Source organism: Hemiscyllium ocellatum, chromosome 2 (genome assembly GCF_020745735.1).
Source record: "Hemiscyllium ocellatum isolate sHemOce1 chromosome 2, sHemOce1.pat.X.cur, whole genome shotgun sequence".
NCBI classification, from domain to species: Eukaryota; Metazoa; Chordata; class Chondrichthyes; order Orectolobiformes; family Hemiscylliidae; genus Hemiscyllium; species Hemiscyllium ocellatum.
Window position 1 is genome coordinate 82,665,991 of NC_083402.1, and position 21,678 is coordinate 82,687,668.

The 21,678-nt window shown below is 41.0% G+C and overlaps 1 protein-coding gene across 3 annotated transcripts in view; it reads left to right on the top strand.

Annotated features, from left to right (window-relative positions):
• The window catches only part of vps13a (vacuolar protein sorting 13 homolog A), a 410,927-nt gene that overhangs the window by 32,820 nt on the left and 356,429 nt on the right, over positions 1-21,678 (top strand). For all 3 annotated transcript variants that reach the window (XM_060837965.1, XM_060837981.1, XM_060837974.1), the window contains exons 3-4: positions 3,006-3,048; positions 12,143-12,238. In XM_060837965.1, coding sequence (XP_060693948.1) covers positions 3,006-3,048; positions 12,143-12,238 — 139 coding nt within the window. The remainder of the gene's footprint in view (positions 1-3,005; positions 3,049-12,142; positions 12,239-21,678) is intronic.

Genomic DNA, 21,678 nt, shown 5'->3' on the forward strand with positions numbered 1-21,678 from the left:
GAGGATGCAAAGATTATCGTCAAAGGTGCAGTATTCTCTTCCCTCGCTTGCTGTAGTAACCTTAGGTATATCCTGTCTAGTCCAGGGGACTTAACTATACTTACGTTTTTCAAAATTTTTAGCACTTCCTCCTTCATAACTTTTACCCGTTCGAGCAGATCAGCCTGTTTCACGCTGTCCTCACAAACGACGAAGTCCTTCTCATGAGTGAATACTGAAGCAAAATATTCATTTAAGGACCTTCCTTATCTCCTCTCACTTCAGGCACAAGTTTCCTTCCCTATCCTTGATCAGCCCAATCCTCACTCTGGCCATCATCTTGTTCCTTGTAGAAGTGTTGAATGCCTTAGGATTTTCCTTAATCTTACCTGCTAAAGCTTTTTGCTTCCCCCCCCCCCCCCCGCTTAGACTTAGGAGAGCTATGTTGTAACTCTCTAGAACCCAGTCTGATCCTTGCTTCCCAATGTTAAGCTTCCTTCTTCCTCTTGACTAGATACTCCATGTCTCTTGTTATCCAAGGTTCCTTCTCCCTACCATCCCTTTCTTGCCTCAGTAGGACAAACTTATCCGGCACTACAGGAAGTGGTCCCTAAACAACTTCCACATTTCTGTCGTGCATTTTCCTGAGAACACCAGTTCCCAATTTAGGTGCCCAGTTCCTGCCTAATAACATTGTAATTCCCCATCCCAATTAAATACTTTTCCATACTGTCTTCCCCTATCCCTCTCGATGACTGACTGTAGTAAAGGTCAGGGAGTTGTAATCACTATTACTGATATGCTCTCAAATAGAAAGATCTGACACCTGGCCTGGTTCATTGCCAAGCACCAAATCCAATGTAGCCTCCTCTCTAGTTGCCCTATCCATATATTGAGTCAGGAATTCTTCCTGAACACACCTGACAAAATCCATTCCATTCAAACTATTTGCACTCGGGAGGTTCCAGTCAATATTAGGAAAGTTGAAGTCATCCATGACAACAATCCTGTTACTTTTGCATCTTTTCAAAATTTGCCTCCCAATCTTCTTCTGTGTCTCAAATGCTATCGGCTGGGGCTATTTTCCCTGGAACGTCAGAGGCTGTGATAGGTCACCTTAGAGGCTTACAAAGTCATGAGGGACATGGATAGGATAAATAGACAAGGTCTTACCCCTAGAGTCGGGGGAGTTCAAAACCGGATGGCATAAGTTTTAAGTAAGAGGGGAAAGATTTAAAAGGGACATGGGCAACATTTTCAAGCAGAAGGTGCATGGAATGAGCTGTCAGAGTAAGTGGTGGAGGCTGATACAATTACAACATTTTAAAAGGCACCCAAGTACAGAAGAGCCTCAAATATCCAAACGAGATAGGCGGGCACTGTTTCATTCGGATAATTTGATTATTTGGATAATCGATTTTAGCTTAAACAGGGGAAGCCATACTGATCTAAGGCTGTGCTCCACTGGAGAATTTGTTTAAATCTATAATTTTAATGAATCTCCTATTTAAACAAAGTAAGCTTTGCAGTCTGCAAATTACAGGTTAAAATGAGAAGGACTAAACCCTTAGTGTGAAATCCTAACATCAACAAGGTCCCAAAGAGCTTCTGTGATCGCAAGACCATTTACAGTATCTGTTTCCAGAAACTTCATCTCACGATAGAAAAACGGAAGCCCAGCCTCCCGCATGTGTTTACGTTCTTGGCCTTGTTTTTTTTTAAATGAACAGCCCAATATCTGGTCAGCGTGGGTGAGTTGGACTGAAGGGTCTGTTTCCATGCTGTACACCTGTATAACTCTGTAACCCTATGTATGTCATCTGACCCTTGGAACTCCCCAGTCTTCAGGGTTTTCCCAAGTCTTTTTACCGGCGATGGTGATTTTTATTTCAAGCTCTATTCTCGGAAGGTGAATTGTGCTGTGAGGAGAGATTGTTAAAATTAGGCACTTATTCTCTAGGGTTTTGGAGAATGAGAGATAATCTCATTGCAACATCAAAAATGCTCCGAGGGCTTGACAGAGTAGGTGCAGAAAAGATGTCTTCTCTTGTTGTGTCTCTGCAACCAGGGGCTGTAGAATAAGAGAATGGTAATTTAGGCACCAGAATAGGTAGAATTTCTTCACTCAAGATCTTGAATCTTTGGAATTCTCTACTTGGGAATCATGGAAGGTGAGCCTGTTTGTGTATATATGTGTGTATGTATATCTCCCAAAAATTGAAAGAATCAAAGAATATGGGGATAATGTGGGGAAAATGGTGTTTAGATAACAAATCAACTGTCAGCTATCTAGTTGTATGGCAGAGTAGTTGTTGGGCTGAATGGCCTATTATCTAAGTTCCTATTTTCCTTCCTGTTGTGTTGAGGCAGCTGCTTTTGCAGCCTGTCTTGCCTTATTTGCGCATATCCATTTCTTTTTACTGTATTCACTTTCTTTGTTTTGTGCCAAGAATCTTTTGGCCCTTAAATGACCCTGCCCCCTCTTCCATTACTGGAAATTCTGTTTTCCTGCCCCTCTCTGTTTTTATTGGTTAAACTTTTGCAATTTCTATATTTTATTTCATTAAAACTGATATCATTGACCAGAAATGTATGGTTGGACTTTACACTCCTTCACTAGCAAGTTTGATGTTACAGGTTCCTCACGTTCAATGGACATCCTGCTTGCTTACATAGTGATCCAAATTCTGACCTAACATTGGATGTTTGAATTAGAGTTTTGGAAAATCTAGTATCTGGTTGGCCAGACCTTCAGTATAGACTGGTTGGATCATAGGGTCTGTTTCCATGCTGTGTGACTCGGTGACTCTCTACGACCCCAAGGTTAGGCTGCTGGGCTACTGGTGTTCTGTGTTCTCTTTCCACCACCAAATACCCCTTCCGTCGTTACTGTACCAAAAATGTAATTACTAAATCCATTGAAACAAGGTTACAAAGTCTTGAGGAATGTGGTGCTATAGAGGGTAAATTGTATTAGAGTATAATGGCTTTAAACAACAATATTGATTCTTATTTTCTTTTTCCAGTGTGAGCTTAATGTTCCATTCATAGTTAAAGCTGGTCATATCGGTAAGTACCTTGTCCTTTCCATACTGTTATTGTTATAATGTAGAAGGTTAGCAGAACTTTGTCTTTTTTAGGTTCATTTATTTATCTGGTGGTTGAGTGTCATGACATATCATCTGGATAGAATTCTCCACTAAATTACCCCTTCCTTTTTAACTTGCTAACTGTATTTAACTTCAAACCTGCTATCTCCCTCTACCTCGTCCTTGTGAAGAAAGGTAATCAACCAAGATGCAAATTGCTTCCCCCCCACCCACACGTGCTGCTAGACTTTCTGAATACTTTGCAGAATTTTCCTTATTATTATGTCTATGTGGACTATCTTCCTTGTTAGTCTTATGGTACTTTGACCGATTGATATTAATGAAGATTAAAATCTGATTGAAGATTTGTAGCTCGGGTATCCGTTGTTGTGGTTCTGCTCGCCGAGCTGGAAGTTTTTGCTGCAAACGTTTTGTTCCCTGGCTAGGGAACATCATCAGTGCTGTTGGAGCCTCGTGTGAAGCGCTGCTTTGATGTTTCTCCCGGTATTTATATTGGTTTGTTCTTGCCGCTTCCGGGTGTCAGTTTCAGCTGCAGTGATTTGTATGTGGGGTCCAGGTCGATGTGTCTGTTGATGGATGTTCTTGCCGCTTCCGGGACACATTGACCTGGACACCATATACAAACCACTACAGCTGAAACTGACACCCGGAAGCGGCAAGAACATCCATCAACAGACACATCGACCTGGACCCCACATACAAATCACTGCAGCTGAAACTGACACCCGGAAGCGGCAAGAACAAACCAATATAAATACCGGAAGAAACATCAAAGCAGCGCTTCACACGAGGCTCCAACAGCACTGATGATGTTCCCTAGCCAGGGAACGAAACGTTTGCAGCAAAAACTTCCAGCTCGGCGAGCAGAACCACAACAATTAATGAAGATATTAAAGTTTAACCTTGCAAAGTTGAGTAACCAGTATGTTCTAATTCACATTCCCAGGATAATTTATGAAAGGTTATAATTGATATTATTTGGGAACTTGGATTCTAGAGTGAAGGTAAATTTAGTTTTTGTTGTTGAGTGCTGAGCATGTCTGGTCCCTTTTTTCGAGAGAGGGTCAGAAGATTACTTGGAATGCTGAGCTGCAGCTGACCTGTCTAAGAAATCATGCCACTTTGGCTAAGTGATGTGAATTAATGAATGTTAATTAAGTGGAACCTTTACAAGCCTGTAGAGGCCACAAATGCATGGAGTTAAGAAGAGGAGGTCCATACCAGCAGAAGGAAGTTTATAGTTTGTGGAAATCTGCAGGCCATCAGAGCTGGAGGGGCATATTAAGCTGTTTGTAACAGCCTCAAAGTAGTCAAAGTCAGAAAAGTCAGTTGCATAGAGTTCTGGTCACCACACTACCAGAAAGATGTAAATGCTTTCAAGAGGGTGCAGAAAACCTCTCTACCAGGATGTTGCCTGATATGGGGGATTTTAGCTTTGAAGAAAGGTTGGATAGACTGGTTTTGTTTTCACTGGAAGGTGGGATGTTGTGTTCATAACCTTATGAATGACATGGATAGAGTGGAAAGTATGAGGCTTTTTTTTTTCTGGGGTGGAAGGGTCAATGTCAGGGGAAATAGGTTCAAGGGGTGGGTGGAGTAGAGTTGTTTTGTGGGGGTGGTATGTGGAATTTAAGAGATGCGCAAGACAAGTTTGTTTTTTCACATACAAAATGCATTGAGTACCTGGAACGCATTGCCAGACGAGGTAGTGGAAGCAGACACAGTAACAACACTCAATAATACATGTAATAGGAAAGAAATAGATGAATACGATTCATGCAAATGAAAATGGTTTTAGTATGGAAGGGCAAAATGTACCAGTGCAGTCTCGGAGGAGTGATGGGCCTATTCTTGTGCTGTATTGTTCCTTTTGTTCCTCATGGCATCCTGTATCTTGGTGAGAGAGCAATTCACATCTGGTGAATTTGCAAAAAGTCTTTGCAAGAAAATGCTTACAACTTCTTAGCTGAGAGGCTGAAATTAAGAGTATTACTTCATTTAGTGTTGAGTGTCCATAGTGAATACTGCTGGGGGAGAGGAAGGTTCAAATGTTTAGTTTTTGTTGTTTATGATCTTCTTTCTAAATTGTCATAACTCTTTTTTTTGTCTGGAATTTTTATATTCACTTGTTTAAAAGTACATTGACCGTATTTACATAGCTGCCCCCACACCTCCCCTCATAGCTGCCCCCACACCTCCCCTCATACTACCCCTACTAGTCAGTTAGTGCCTCACTGTGATAATCCAAAAGTCAAAAATAAGAGTTGTTTCTCAAAACAAATTTCACTTTAGAACCTGACTTGCCTAGTAAATCAGCTGGGGTCATGATAAAGCTTTTCTCTCTGGTTAAAACTAAATTTTTAGTGTTACTTACTAAAGCAAAGTACTGAAGGACCTGGAAGCCAGAGACAAAAGAGGAGAAAGATCTGGAAACAGGAGTAAATCTGGCAAAGTGTGGCGAGTGAAAGAGTTGATGTTTTGGGTTGTTAAAACTGGGACATATTATAATGACAGTTCAAGTATGATTTTAAGTAAGTGAAAAGTCTTTTCTGGGGGGGTGGGGGGGGGCTGAGCAGATGAGTTGCAAAGAACAAAAAGAATACTTTTGTGGTCTGAAAATGATTAACTGACAAGAGTTGACAGTGCAAAGCTCAATGGAGTGGCTATGGGGCTGAAAAAAAATGAGAGCTGTGATTTATAGCATCAGCTGGCATTCAAAGCCAACTGGAAAGCAAATGGTATGTTGGCCTTTTGTTTCAAATGGAGTAACATAACAGCAGGGATGTCTTGCTATAAGTATGGAAAACCTTATTTAGACCACATCTGAATACTATGATCTGTTGATTCACTTATCTAAAAACATTGGGCTTATTGCAAAGGTTTCATTTGGATAGTTCTGGGATTGTAAAGGGTCAGAGTCCATGATTGGTGTGCTGATGTTTAGCGGCCTTGCAGGGAAAAACTTATGATCAATCATACGTAATAGAATCATTGGATCCTTAGACTTTTGAAGTGGGCTATTCGGCTCATCAAATTCTCGAAGAGCATCCCACCCAGACCCCTGCATTTCCTGCGGCTAATCCACTTAGCTTGCACATCCGGGGAAACTAGGGGAATTTAGTATGGCCAGTCCACCTAACCTGCAATCTTTGGACTGAGAGAGGAAATTGGAGCACACAGATGTGGATAATGTGCAGACTCTGCATGCATTTGCCCAAGGGTGGAATCGAACCTGGTTCACTGGTGTTTGTGAGGCAACAGTGTTAGCCATTGAGCCACTGTGCCACTCCAGTTTTGGCTCTGCATAGTCAAGACGCTGAACTCATTAAGATCTGACTTTGGTTAAGGTAGCTGACATAAATTTTCCCTGTGTGCATACAGGGTGAATTTAGAAGTGGATTAGAGTTTTAATTATTAGTGTTATATGGTTTATTTGTTTACCAGAAATTGAACTATAGCTACAGTAATAAATAAATAAATAAATCCTGTTCAGTACAGAAACCTGGTCCTTGCTTTCTATCGACCTTGGTTTGAAAGCTAGATAAATCAGGGAATTTGCATATTTTTAAAAGAAACTTTTTAACATTTTGGGATGACTCCAGGAATAAGCAGTCTGATTGACGGCACACTAACTCAAATAGTACTCTGTTGCTGTAGAATGATTTAAAATGCATAATTTGGCAGTGTGTGACAATGAGTGGTTTTTCTGGTTGCAACAAAAATGGGGGTTAGAATAATACTGATTGTTAGGAATCTGTAATTGTGATTAATCTGAAACATGAATTTCAGTTGAGCTTAGATTTTGGTGATTAACTTCAAGAGGACTCGAGCCAGTGGAACATGTGGAGTTGAGCAAATAAAATGTCATGTAGACAGAAAGAACAAGAAGTGGAAATCCATTTTAAAGATAGTACCATTCTGAAATGGGTTCAAGAACAGAGAACCAAGGAGGTTTATATCCATAAGTCATTGAAGATGACAGGGCAGAAAACATCTGAGATCCTTGCTTTATAAATAGAAGCATGGAGTACAACTCCTGCTTCTCTGAACATTTCTTAATAAGTGGTTTGGTCCATACTGAAAAATTGCATTTTTTTATGGGCACTGGAAGTGAGGGATTTCAATTATATGAATAGATTGTTGATGTGAGATTTATTTCCATTTGGAGAAGAGAAGTTTTTAAAAAAAAATTGAGTTGCTCAATGTTACGAGGAGATTTTGAGTTGATCAGTGTCGCTAAGTAGAGCGGTTTAAGAGAAACTGTTCCCAATGGCAGAAGCATTGAGAATCATAAGCTGTTGAAAGAAGGTGAATGACTAGGACTGACCTCTACATGCAGCAAGTAGTTACGACCTCGAAAGTATTCCCTGGAGAGTATTGTGGAGACTGATCAATTGAATACATTATAGCTTTCAAATTGGAAATGAATAATTAGGGGAAGATAAAATTTTGCAGGGCACCCTAAGCAGGATGCAGGTTTGGGGAAAGCTGAATTTGTCTTGCCGAGAACTTGCACAGCCCCAAATTACCTTGTTCTGCCCTGCAAGCGTTCTTTACACCTTGCTAAAGTCTTCATAATTGAACTGGACTATAGGCTGCTTTCACAGTTTGTGGCGCCAGTTGGCTAAGCTGGAAAACCTTGATGACACACAGATATAAATTTTAAAAAAGTGAAAGCACAATCTGCTTTCAGTCAAGGATGAAATTCCATTATCATCATTCTCAAAAAATGGGCTGCTGTTTTTAAGTAGCAGAAATGCATAATTTCATGAGCACTGGCATGGTCCTAAGCGATGTACTAAGTAGGTTTTCAATGAACAAAACAACTAGAGAATCATAAATCATTTGTTTGGTAAAACTAAATTTGCAATTCACTGATAAGGACCTTCATTCTATGTCTTTTGAGGCAAGTTTTTTTTTGCTGATACACTCAAGTATTATTGACCTCTGAAGGCTATAGTCTGGCTAATGAGAAGCATTTGATCTGGAAGATGTGTAGGCAGTTTACACACCCTTTGTCACAAAAATTTAAGGCTACTGCTGGCGTTATAGATGAGGAATGTGAATACATTGTTAAACATACCACATTTCAATATGCATCAAATGTTGGAGGATACTATTGTGCTTAAGTGATTTTGAAGTGTTCCATTAACTCAGATGTATTGAAGTTGTGGTTATGAATTGAAAATATGGGCAAGGTCAAAAACTTTTATTAATCTATCTCGTAGATGTGGCTACTAGGTTCAGCATAGTGTGTAAGAGTATGGAAAAGTGAGGTCTCACAAGCTTGGGAATGCCAGCAAACCTTCCAACAGATAAGGGAGGAGAGTTTGCAAGCTACCAGTTTAGGGACATCTACAAAAACTTAAATGTAGCTGTGAATACTACAGAATCATTTAGCAGTGACTTGCATGACAGAAATCACAGCAGTTAATTTAAGTTATTATACAACATTCTAGCAGATCAGCCAAATTACTGGTTGCTCACAGATGTGTGTACAAATGGTTAGCATGTTTCATCTGTACCAATTAATATGCAGCTGTAATCCAAAATTGCCTTCCATGTTATGTGATGATCCTCTGACTATAGAGGGTACAATTAGTAATTCCATTTTTTTTCCATTCTATATGCTGGCAGGACAGGGTGCAGAAAAAGTCAGATAGCATTAAGACATTGCGTAAAACCTTTTGACGTGTGTAAGAACAAATGAGTTTTAAAAGAATGTTATCTATGAAATTAATCAGGAATTTAAAATTGGTAATCAGACTTTTAAGTTGATAGATTTGGAGGTAATGCAGGATGAATCAGATTTAACTTTATCCTTACTCCATATAAAATTTTTTTTTTCATAGATTAGGAAAAGACTAGAGCGTGCTGGAGTTTGTGTTGAACAATTATACATGAACAGTTGTGAAAACTGACTCTTCTTGTATTAAATGGTTGACTAGCAATATAATATAATCAACTGTCAAAGATTGAAAGACCAGAAAAGATATGGGCAAGTTTACTTTTGTAGTGCCTCCTATGATGTCATTTGCTCTTTGGTAAGAGCTGCTTTTGTGCTGTTAATAATGGAAACTTGGTTAGAGGGATTCCGATCAGTAGTTCTGTTGTTTAGAGTTGATAATCCTGAGCTCTTCATGAGAAAGGATGGTGGTGACCAATGGTTAGGAAGTAAATATAAATGATTTTAGCAACAGGCTGCTATAGAGATGGCTGGTGGGTGTTGATGTAGGTGCAGAGGAGGGGAGATCCTGAAAGGACGAGGGGGGGTCTGTTCTCTTGATGATCCCTACCCCTATTGATCTTGGTCTTTTGCTCTATCACATCTCCTATTGTGCTCACTCTCACTCAAGCCCTGTTGCACTTGTGCCCAGTATCAAGACTCACAAGATTTTAATTTAGAGGGTTCTTTGATTTGCACCTAGTTTGGATCTGTCAGTTTCATGCACAGATGAGTGGGTAAGATTGAGATGAGAAGAAGTTCCGAGGAAGAGTTCAGCTGTGCTGATGACTCTGGATACATAGTGCCGATGCTGCTCTTTTTAACAAGTTTATGTTGTCATTGGGTCTTTTTTTCCAGAGAGGTCCTGAAAGACACCAGACTCAGAAAAGTCAGAGATTAAATGATTTCAGGGGCCAGCTTGGTTATAACTAACAGATACTGCCTCAGGCAGAAGGCTTTCAAATTTTAAAACAACTTGTACAATGAGAGTGGCATAGTTAGATCTCTCAGCTCAGCTTTTCTCTGGTTTGGTTTGGTTTTTTGGGTCCAGCTGCTTTTACAACTCTACTGCTAAAGGAGCAGGTCCATGTTGATCCTCCTCCCTCTGACTTGTCTCCTGTAAGACCTTGTGTTTAATTTTCTTTTTTGTGCCAAAGGGTGTTTATGGGAATTGTGGCAAGTATTTGGCACAGCATCACTAAGTGGGGATAGTCTGTTGGGTTTTCGGATAGGTTGTTATTCTGTATTCTGTTATTATTTTTATGTTTCATTCAGTCATCTTGAAAATAAATTCTGTTTTAGTGTCATAGAGATATACAGCAAGGAAACAGACCCTTCGGTCCAACTCGTCCATGCTGACCAGATATCCTAACCTAAACTAGTCTCATTTGTCAGCTTTTGAACATATCCCTCTGAATCCTTCCTGTTCATATACCCATTCAGATGCTTTTTAAGTGCTGCAATTGTACCAGCCTCCACCACTTCCTCTGGCAGCTCATTCCATACATGCCCAGCCCTCTGTGTGAAAACGTTATCCTTTAGGTCCCCTTTTATATCTTTCCCTTCTCGCCCTAAACCTCTGCCCTCTAGTTTTGGATTCCCCGGGAAAAGACTTTGTCTATTTATCCTCTCCATGCCTCTCATGATTTTATAAACCCGTATAAGGTCACCCCTCAGCCTCTGATCCTCCAAGGAAAACAACCCCAGCCTATTCAGCCTCTCCCTATAGCTCAAATCCTCCAACCCTGGCAACATCCTTGTAAATCTTTTCTGAACCCTTTCAAGTTTCACAACATCTTTCCAATAGGAAGGAGACCAGAATGGCATGCAATATTCCAAAAGTAGCCTAACCAACGTCCTATACAGCCGCAATATGACCTCCCAACTCCTATACTCAATGCTCTTACCAATAAAGGAAAGCATACCAAATGCCTTCTTACTATGGTATCTACCTGCCACTCTACTTTCAATGAACTATGAACCTGCACTCCAAGGTCTCTTTGTTCATCAATACTTCCTAGGACCTTATTAAGAGATTTGCTTTTCCAAAATGCAACACCTCAGATTACCTAAATTAAACTCCATTTGCCACTCCTCCAGCCCACTGGCCCATCTGATCAAGATCCTGTTGTACTCCAAGATAACCTTCCGCTTTGTTTTAAACTGAGTAGTTTGACCAGCTGCATCTGTCCTGGAATATCTATTACTCCTTAAAACAATTAGCAAAATTAGGGACTTGGTTACTTTTTGAAATGTTTTGAGGGGGTCTGGCTTGGTACATAACAGCTGAAAATGTGTTGCTGGAAAAGCGCAGCAGGTCAGGCAGCATCCAAGGAGCAGGAGAATCGACGTTTCGGGCATGAGCCCTTCTTCAGGAGTGCCGGAAACGTCGATTCTCCTGCTCCTTGGATGCTGCCTGACCAGCTGCACTTTTCCAGCAACACATTTTCAGCTCTGATCTCCAGCATCTACAGTCCTCACTTTCTCCTGGTCCGTAACAACCTGGCAAAGCAATGTGGTGTGGGTAGATTCTGAGTTGGAGCCAGGAATGGAATTGCACATGTGTATTAAGCACACACAAGAATCCAAAGTCTGTCTTGAGGAGAGAAGCAGTCTGAATTGCAGCTCTGAAAATACAAGATAAGGGATATCCTGGCAGCAAACTTAGGACATTGATCCACCACCCCAATTACAGGACTGTTCCTTTATAGTTTGGGGTTGGTGCTTGGCTATTTTGGGGCGTGTAGCTAAAAGTTAACTTTATAGTAAATTGTCTTTTCTTCTGCTCATTCTTCTACTTTGCCCACTTCTGGTGTCTTTTATAGTCATTTGCTGTGTCTGAGACTCCAATATTTGTTACAAACTAATTTGTTCGCAATGTCTGAATCGAAATGTTACATGTGCATGAAAATTCATATTCATTCTAACTTCTATCCCTCCTTCAATCCAAGCAACTCCCTTCTTTTCCTGCTTACATTTTCCTTCCTATAACTTTGCATCCATGGTAGGATTTCTTTGATGGGGTGCACCCTTTTCTCTGTCTTTAATAAAAACCTGCGCTGTGAGAAGTTAGTCATCTTTTCATTTGAATTGTCAAATCACCTTTTTAAAAAAAACCCTCTAAACTTGTCATATTTTCCTAAGTCTGTGTTGCTGGACAGAACTTTGTATTGTTAGTACATGGACTCTTAACTGAAATATCTTCATCTCTGGAATGTCTGGTGGAGGGATAATGTCTTAATCTGTTGGTATTTGCCATCCTGCGGCACTTTAGGTTTTTGGTTGCCTATTTTCATTTGCATTTTGACAAAATTTTGTTTATTTTTAGGTAAACTTGAACTGAAAATACCATGGAAGAATCTATATGGACAAGCAGTGGAAGCTACATTGGATGGAATCTATGTGCTTATTGTTCCATGTGCCAGTAAGCAAAAACAAAATACTGTAGTCATTTTAGCTTCTCGCAGAAAGCAGTGTACAGATCTGACTCTACTCACCTATACTTTTAAAATCCAAATTTAAATGTTCACTGTTAGATGTGATCCTATGATTGGGCAGCACCTGCTGAACAATCCTGTGTGCACTAATAGTTGTACTGGCAGTCAGTTTATAAAAGATTTGTCAAACTCAACATGTTCACTGTCTTGCTAGAAACATCATGAATTAACAGAGAGGGAAAGAGAGAAGTATGTTGGAAGTTAGCATCTTTCTTTGCATTACCTGGAGCTTGTGGTTACTTAATGGCAGTGTGCCTCAACTGAGAGTCAATTTGCTGACTGGTATGCACCCTTTTCTCCTGTGATCCAAATTCTTGTGATCATTTGAAAGTTAGAATTCTTATCCTGGTGAGTGCAAGGTAAAAGCTTTGGAAGCTTGTTTTTCTTCAGTCAGTTTATAGTCAGTGTAACAGAATGTCGATTCAGAAATAATGTAGAGTTCTTGTCTATACAATGTCCTTTAAGTGTGAAGGTGACACTTATACACTTGGAAGTTCTTCAGGTGAATAAATTTTCCAATATTTTCCAGCAATTTGTGAACCATTTCAGTTTTGCCACTTATTTGATTGTAGCATTATTGAGCATTTAGCTTTTGTCTTTAAATATAAATTCATTCCACTTATTCATCAATGAACTTTGTTGCATGTGGCTACCACTTTTCCGGTATAAAATGCCAGAATGTTAGATTGCTGAAGATGTTTTAAAGATCTTTTTAAAAGTTTTTTGGATTTGTTGTATTTGGTTTTCTGACTGAATTCCAAACTTTGTTCAAGCTGTTAAGTAATGTTGTATTAAAGCTTTAATATGTTGCCTCCTTAGAAGGATCTTCTAACTCCATACCACTTTCTTGAGGGCAAGTAGAGATGGGCATGAAATTCAGGCCTTGCCAATGATGTTCATGCTCCATGAATCAAATAAAACTAGTTTTGTGATAAGAAAGACACGTAAAAGAATACTGCCTCATTTTGATCTTCCACTGTAAATGCCCCACGGATGTTGACTATCCAACAAACATGATGGCTCCATCTGTCAGAGTGGGTGATTCAGGAATAAGCCTTTTTAAAAATTATAATACTCATTGCTCATTTTGGTCTGTAAATTACAAGCGACTCTTCAATATTTGTAATGCTTAATATGTTTATTGTTTATTTTAAATGTTACAGGGTTTAACAACTTCACTAATTTAAAAAGTGTCATTTACAGCTACCAGCAAAAATACTTACTTATTTGAATGTTCAAATTGTTCACAAGTAAACCTTGTCGTATAATTACCTGAAGTTGCCCGCTTCTATTGATTTTCAGTCTCTTTATGACTTTTCAGTTGGGTTTCTCCTTTATACCTGCAGTGCTTTTTTATTTTTGCTGCAAAGTTTCTGTTCTGGGTATGTTTTTAAAAGGATATGAACGCTTTGGAGAAGATGAGCAAGAGATTTAGAAGAATGATTCCTGAGATGTGAACTTCAGCTATTAAGCTAGATGGGAGTTGGCCTTCTCATAATTTTGAACATTTGTATCCAGTTTCCTCTTTGTTTCCCTCAGGAAAAGTTTGTGTAGTAGACTGGGTGAAACAGTTCCTGCTCATAGACTACTCCAGAATGAGAAGGCACAGTTAGTTGATTTGCACATAAACTAACAGTGAAATGAAAAGAAATATTTCATAATGCGACAAGTTGGGGTCTGGATTGCATTACTTGGAAGAGTGGCACAGGCAGCTTCAATTGAAGCATTTAAATTGGTATTGGGTAATAGAGGAAATGTGTAAGGTCAGGGAACGAGCAGGGCGATGGTAATTTATGATGCTCGTTTGAAGAGCTGATGTAGCTATGATGGGCTGAATGGCCACAATTTGTATTGCAATGATTGAGTCTGTGTTCAATGACTTGTAGGCCCATTGCTGTAAAAGAGGTATGTTAACATTCCATGTTCGCCAGCTTCTCTTGTAATCTCTATCTAGTTGTGGTATGCATACTAAAAATTTGGCTGACCAGATCAGAGTTAATAAATATTCTGTTTTTAGCCATATTAGAGGATAAACATGCGCAGTGTTGAAGCGATTGAGAGTAGCTTGCAAATCTGCAGTGTGAGCATTGATACTGCTATCATCCATACGCTGAGGTCATGTATTCTATGGTGATCACTATACATGTGATGGAGGTGATTAAGCTTGGTGTTTTCCATCTGGGCTTATTTAATAGTGCCCTGAGAAGGAAGTTCATCTTTTTTGGGTGAATAACCACTCTGGTAGATTGCAAATTAGTGTGGAACTATTACACAGCTTGTTTTGATTCTGTTTGAGAGGGTGTAAGCCACTTTCAGATCTCCTGCTGAAGACAGTTGCAGTCAAATCGATATGGAGCAGATGGAGGAATTCAGATATAATCTCTTGGACATCAAAACCCTGAAGAGCAATCCACGTCGAGTTCACCACAAACTACTACGAATGACCTGGAAACTATCAACTGTCACTGTGGATTCACTGTTGGAGAGTTTTTTTTAAAAATTGATTCGTATTGATGAATAGTGTAGTCCAGCTTTTTTTTTTGAAGTAGGGACTCTTGAATATGTTGAGCACTAAGTCATAAAGTAAGAGGCCATGTGTTGGAGATAGTGTATTGGCATGTATAAAGAATTGGCAGCAAGTGAGGATAAGGGTGTATTTCCCCCCAGGAAATTGGCAATTTGTGACCAGTGGGGGTTTCACAGAGATCTGTGACAGCGACTGTTTACAATACATATTAATGACTTGGAGGACGGAAATAGCTGAATTTGCAGACAATACAATAGGTGGAAAGGCAGATTGAGTGAGAGATGCAAACATTTACCAAGAGATGTTGCAAGGTTAAATACATGAGCAGAAAGTTAGCAAATGGAGTATTAACGTGGGGAAAATGTGAAGTTTATTTTTGAAGGGAGATGATTATTTAAATTGAGCAAAACTTCAGAAAGTTGCAACACGGGGTATGGAGGTATCTTAGATGAAATTGAGAAAGCTAGCACATAGGTGCATCAGGCAATCAGGAAAATTATTAGAATGTTGGCCTTTATACTCCAACTCCCTTGAAATAAGAGTAAGGAAGGCTCCCTATTACTACACGGTGCTGATGAGACCACATCTGGAGCACTGAGCAGTTTTTATCCCCTTTTTAAGAAATGAGATACATTTTCGTTGGAGGCAATTCAGAGGAAGTTCACTAGGATGATCCCTATGGAAGGAAGGAAGGTATGGAAGGACTGTCCAACAAGCAAAGATTAAACAGATTGGGACTTTACTCATTGGAATTTAGAATGTGAAGTGATCATTTTGGATTAGAGACAAGACTATAAGATAAGAGCAGAAATTCAGTCATTCAATCATGGCTGTTCAGTTTCTCAAGTAAAAAATGAGGTCTGCAGATGCTGGAGATCACAGCTGCAAATGTGTTGCTGGTCAAAGCACAGCAGGCCAGGCAGCATCTCAGGAATAGAGAATTCGACGTTTCGAATGATGAAGGGCTTATGCTCGAAACGTCGAATTCTCTATTCCTGAGATGCTGCCTGGCCTGCTGTGCTTTGACCAGCAACACATTTGCAGCTGTTCAGTTTCTCAACCCCATCCTCCTGCTTTCTCCCTGTAACCTTTGATGCCCTTGACAATCAAGAACCTATCCATCTCCATTTTAAATGCAGTCAATGACCTGACCTCCACAGCCTTCAGTGGCAGGGAATTCACCACATTCTGGCTGAAGAAGTTTCTCCTTAAATTCCATTCTAAAAGATCTTTCCTTACTCGAAAGCTGTGCACTCCGGTCCTTGTCTCTCCTACCAATGGAAACATCCTCCCAACATCCACTCTGTCTAGATCATTCAGTATTCTGTAATCTTCAATTAGATCCCCCCCTCATCCTTCTAAACTCCATGGAGTATAAACCCAGCTCTTCAACCATTCCTCATATGTGAAGCTTTTCATTCCTGGGAGCATTTGTGGTGAACCCCCTCCTAATGCACTCCAGGGCCAGTACATTCTTTGTGAAATATGGGACCCAAAACTGCACACAATACTCCAAATTAGGCCTGACCAGAGCCTCGTAGAGTCACATAAGTACATTCCTGTTTTTATATTCCTATCCTCCCAAAATAAATGCCAAAATTGCATTTGTGACCCAAAGTGCAAGTTTACATTGAGAGACTCCTGAACTAATACTCCTAAGTCTTTTTGCTATTCAAACTTCTGAATATTCTCCCCATCTAGAAAATAGTCTGTGCCTCTATTCTTCTTTCCCACATTGTACTCCATCTTTCCACTCTCCTAATGTGTCCGAATCTTCTCTTCTCTCTTTCCCCCCCCCCCCCCCCCCCCCACCAAGAAAAAACAAATCCGGTCCCCCAATGCTACTGTCTCTCTACCTGTCTTTGCCTCATCTGCAAACTTAGCCAGAATGATCTCCATTCCTTCATCTAGATCGTTAATGTATAAAGTGAAAAGTTGTGGTCCCAACACTCAGCCTTGCAGCACACTACCTGTCACAGCTGCCAACCTGAGAAAGACCCTCTTATCCCCACACCCTGGATAGACATCCAATCTTCTATCCATGTGAATAAAGTGGAAGATGGCATGAGGCAGGGTGACACTAGTCCCATGGACACACAAGATGGCTGCTGAGCCATACGTTGGCCACTTGACACACAAGATGGTCGCAGGACTACAATATGGAGAGAGACAGCAGAGCAAACACAGATATTGCCTGGGCCCACCAGGATGCCAGCACAATGCACTCATAATCTAGTTAATAGCTTAATGCAAGTGGGAGAGAGAATACATGAGGAGCATATACTGAAGTATCTGGGTCCAGCCAACACCTTTGGCAGAAATGCTAACTGTTTGTTTGATATGGACTTTATACAAAATGTTAATAGCTAGGGCTGCAGTAATCGTCCTTCTCAGAAAGAGCGATTAACACCCATTAATACAGTAATGGACTTCTGCGCAGATGCTGAAATTGACAACTACTGTGTTGAAACTGACAATGGCTGCACTGAAATTGACAAAGGCTGCACTGGAACTGACATGGACTGCGCTGAAACTATCAACAATTCTGCAATGTTTACAATAAACAAACTATGTTGCAAAGACAATAACCTCATCACTGACCTTTTTATCTTACAAAATGTATAGAAGTATCTTGACATGTGCTCTGTGTTGAGAGAAGACTCTCAGCTGACCCCACTCTGTTGTCTTTCTCTTCCCCAGAGCTCTGGTATTTCCTTGTACAATAAATATTGTCGTTGATCCCCGACTCTGTCTCTGAGGCTGGTGATTCTCCCCATAACAATTGACGTTGTCAGCAGGATTCTTATTACTTGGTACCCTGGTTGAAGGCCACGATTGGGGGGCCGGAGTAAGAACCGATTTGTATCTGCAAACGGGAAGAGTCAGACTGGGCCAAAGACAGTTTTTAAAAGGTTCCCAATTGTAATGTCTAACTTGTTATAGTACAGAGTTTAAAAAAAAATTAAAGTGCATGTCTGTGGAGAATAGGTGTTAACTGTATCAACTGTTGTAAGAACCTGCTTCTTGTGCTGAAACAGCCAGAGGACAAGGTCGTTCCTTTCTCAAAGACCCTGCCCTTAACCAATTGTTAAGAGGGTAGCCCCCCCACCCCCATGCAAAGCTTGGGATTTGAAGTGGCAATTGAGGCACCAAGAGCACTAGGAATTGTGAAGCACCAGTGGCAAAGTCAGGTAACATTGGACTCTGTAGGCGCGAGCAACGCATAGTCCAGTTAGATTTTCAGTTAAAAGTTGGATGCTGTTTGTACTTGTATAGTTTCAATGTGGTGAGGAAGAGGAGCTGAACAGTGACCAAGAGCCAAGCTCAGTGGAGTGCATGTGAACACTGAGTAACCGTGATACCCTGTCAATCCGTAGTAGAATGACAGAGCTTGAGTAGAGGCAATGGCTGGGAGGGTGAACAGTCCCACTTGGAGAGAGCACCCCAGACTGAAGATAGGTTTCCGGGCCTATTGGGAGGTGTTGGGTCAGTAAAGATTGCCGGGAGGGTAGAGGAGCCCTAGTAGAGAGCACACCCTATTGAGCCAGTATTCCCAGCTGACCGGTAGGTACTGACTAGTAGTGGTGGCTGGGAGAGTATAGAAGTCACACTGGTAGAAAGCATACCTTGCTAGGAGGCTGCTATAGGCATACAGACAGTGCTGGGACAGTATTATTGGCCAGGGGAGTGGAGACGTTCCCATTGGTTAGGGACACTTTGCTTTGGTGGTGTCCAGGGGAACACAATCTACTAAGTGGTCGATCAGCCTTTTTAAAGGGGATACTGCAGGTTCCCTTACTGAGAAATACAAGGATTAACAGAGCAAATTAAGAAAAGTGGTTGGGATCTATCTCTGACATTAGCACAACAGAGAGTGTGGATAGATAAACAGAAACTGAATAAAACTAAAATGATAGGGGTGATGTTAGTGTACCAATTAGCAAGCCTAATTGAACAATTGAGTGCCTCCATGAGTAGGTGGAGAAAGTGCTCAACTACCACTAAATCAAACACCTAGCCTGGTTTATTACCAAGCACCAAAATGTGTGGCCTCCCCTTTTGTCGGCCTTTCGACATACTGTGTCAGGAAACCCTCCTGCACACTAGACAAAAACAGATCCATCCGACGTACTAGAGTTATAGCGTTTCCAGTCAATGTTGGGGAAGTTAAAATCCCCATAATGACCACCTTGTTCCTTTCACACCTACCCAGAATCATTTTGCCGATCCTCTCCTCCACATCCCTGGAATTCTGTGGATGCTTATTTTAAAAAAAAAACTCCCAGCAGTGTCACCCCTCCGATCCTTGTTTCTAACATCAGCCAATACTACCTCAGTAGATGAGTCCGCGTTAGAAGTTCTTTCAGTTACCGTTATGCTGTCCTTGACGAACAAGGCCACAATGAATGATCTAAACCCTGGAACTTGCAACATCCATTCCTGACCCTATTCGATCTATATCATCGAAGCCCCAGGTACCTGTCCATGGTGCAAGCTCAGCTATCTTATTTAGTAACTTCTAGTGTTGAAGTAGACACACTTCAAATCAGCTTGCTATCTGCCAGCACATTCCTGTAACCGTGAAATCCTTCCCAGGCCCTCCCTAATCTCATCCTCCTGTACACTGGAAGTACACCCAGGTTCCCACCTAAATAGCACCAGCAAAATTTCCCACCCAGGATCTTAGTATTCTGCTAGTTCAAGTGAAGACTGTCCTGTTTCTAGAGGTCCCACCTTGCCCAAAATGAGACCAATTATCCATTTTTTGGGTATGTGAAAGGCAAAAAAAAAGGTTAAGACTAAAATTGGGCCCTTGAAGACAGAAACAGGGGAATATTTTATGGGGAACAAAGAAATGGCAGAAGAATTGAATTGTTACTTCAGATCTGCGTTCACTGGCGAAGACATGAGCAATCTCCTTGAGGTAACAGTGGCTGAAGGACCTGAACTGAAGGGAATTTCTATTTGGCAGGAATTGGTGTTCAGTCTGTTAGGTCTGAAGGTTGATATATCCCCGGGGCCTGATGGTCTACATCCCAGGGTACTGAAGGAGGTGCTCGAGAAATTGTGGATGTGTTGGTGATTATTTTCCAGTGTTTGATAGATTCGGGATCAGTTTCTGTGGATTGCAGGGTGGCTAATGTTGTACCACTTTTTAAGAAAGGTGGGAGAGAGAAAGCAGGAAATTATAGACCAGTTAGTCTGACCTCAGTGGTGGGAAAAATGCTGGAGTCTATTATAAAGGATGAAATTATGACACATTTGGATAGTAGTAACAGGATAGGTCAGAGTCAGCATGGATTTATGAAGGGGAAATCATGCTTGACTAATCTTCTGGAATTTTTTGAGGATGTAACTCTGAAGATGGACGAGGGAGATCCAGTAGATGTAGTGTACCTGGACTTTCAGAAAGCTTTTGATAAAGTCCCACATAGGAGGTTAGTGAGCAAAATTAGGGTGCATGGTATTGGGGGCAAAGTACTAACTTGGATTGAAAGTTGGTTGGCTGACAGGAAACAAAGTAGTGATAAACGAACGGCTCCATTTCAGAATGGCAGGCAGTGACCAGTGGGGTACCGCAGGGATCAGTGCTGGGACCGCAGCTTTTTACAAAATATATTAATGATATAGAAGATGGTATTAGTAATAACATTAGCAAATTTGCTGATGATACTAAGCTGGGTGGCAGGGTGAAATGTGAGAAGGATGTTACGAGATTACAGGGTGACCTGGTCAGGTTAGGTGAGTGGGCAGATGCAGTTTAATGTGGATAAATGTGTGGTTATCCACTTTGGTGGCAAGAACAGGAAGGCAGTTTACTACCTAAATGGAGTCGAGTTTGGTAAAGGGGCAGTACAAAGAGATCTGGGTGTTCTTGTACACCAGTCAATAAAGGTAAACATGCAGGTACAGCAGGTAGTGAAGAAGACTAATAGCATACTGGCCTTCATAACAAGAGGGATTAAGTATAGAAGCAAAGAGGTACTTCTGCAATTGTACAGGGCCCTGGTGAGACCACACCTGGAGTATTGTGTGCTGTTCTGGTCTCCAAATTTGAGGAAAGACATTCTGGCTATTGAGGGAGTGAAGCGTAGGTTCACAAGGTCAATTCCTGGAATGGCAGGACTACCTTACGCTGATCGATTGGAGTGACTGCGCTTGTATACCCTTGAGTTTAGAAGACTGAGAGGGGATCTGATTGAGACGTATATTATTATTAAAGGGTTGGACATTCTGGAGGCAGGAAACATATTTCCGCTGATGGGTGAGTGCCGAACCAGAGGGCACAACTTAAAAATACAGGGTAGAACATTTAGGACAGAAATGAGGAGAAACTTCTTCACCCAGAGTCGTGGCTGTGTGCAATGCTCTGCCCCACAGGGCAGTGGAGGCCTAGTCTCTGGATTCATTTAAGAAAGAGTTGGATGGAGCTCTCAAGGATAGTGGAATCAAGGGTTATGGAAATAAGGCAGGAACAGAATATTGATTAAGGATGATCAGCCGTGATCATATTGAATGGTGGTGCATTTGGGGCTTGTCACGCGCTCCCTTCAGGACCCCAAAGACAAGAATCATTCAGCAACTTAAAGGGGAAGGAGCCTCTGAGTATGGGGAGTGATTATTTCGGGTCTATCAGGAATGCTCAGAGCAAGCAAACCCAGATGGGCGGGACCAGGCATTCATTTTAGAGATGGGCTCTCTGGCGCCCACCAAGACATCTTGAACATGGGAATAATAATGTCTTGGGATTGTCAGTTGAGTTGGCTACTGGGGTGCAGGAGGCAGAAGCTCTTGCAATAAAGGCAAGACCTGACAAAGTAGCCTATTGGAAAGGAGGTG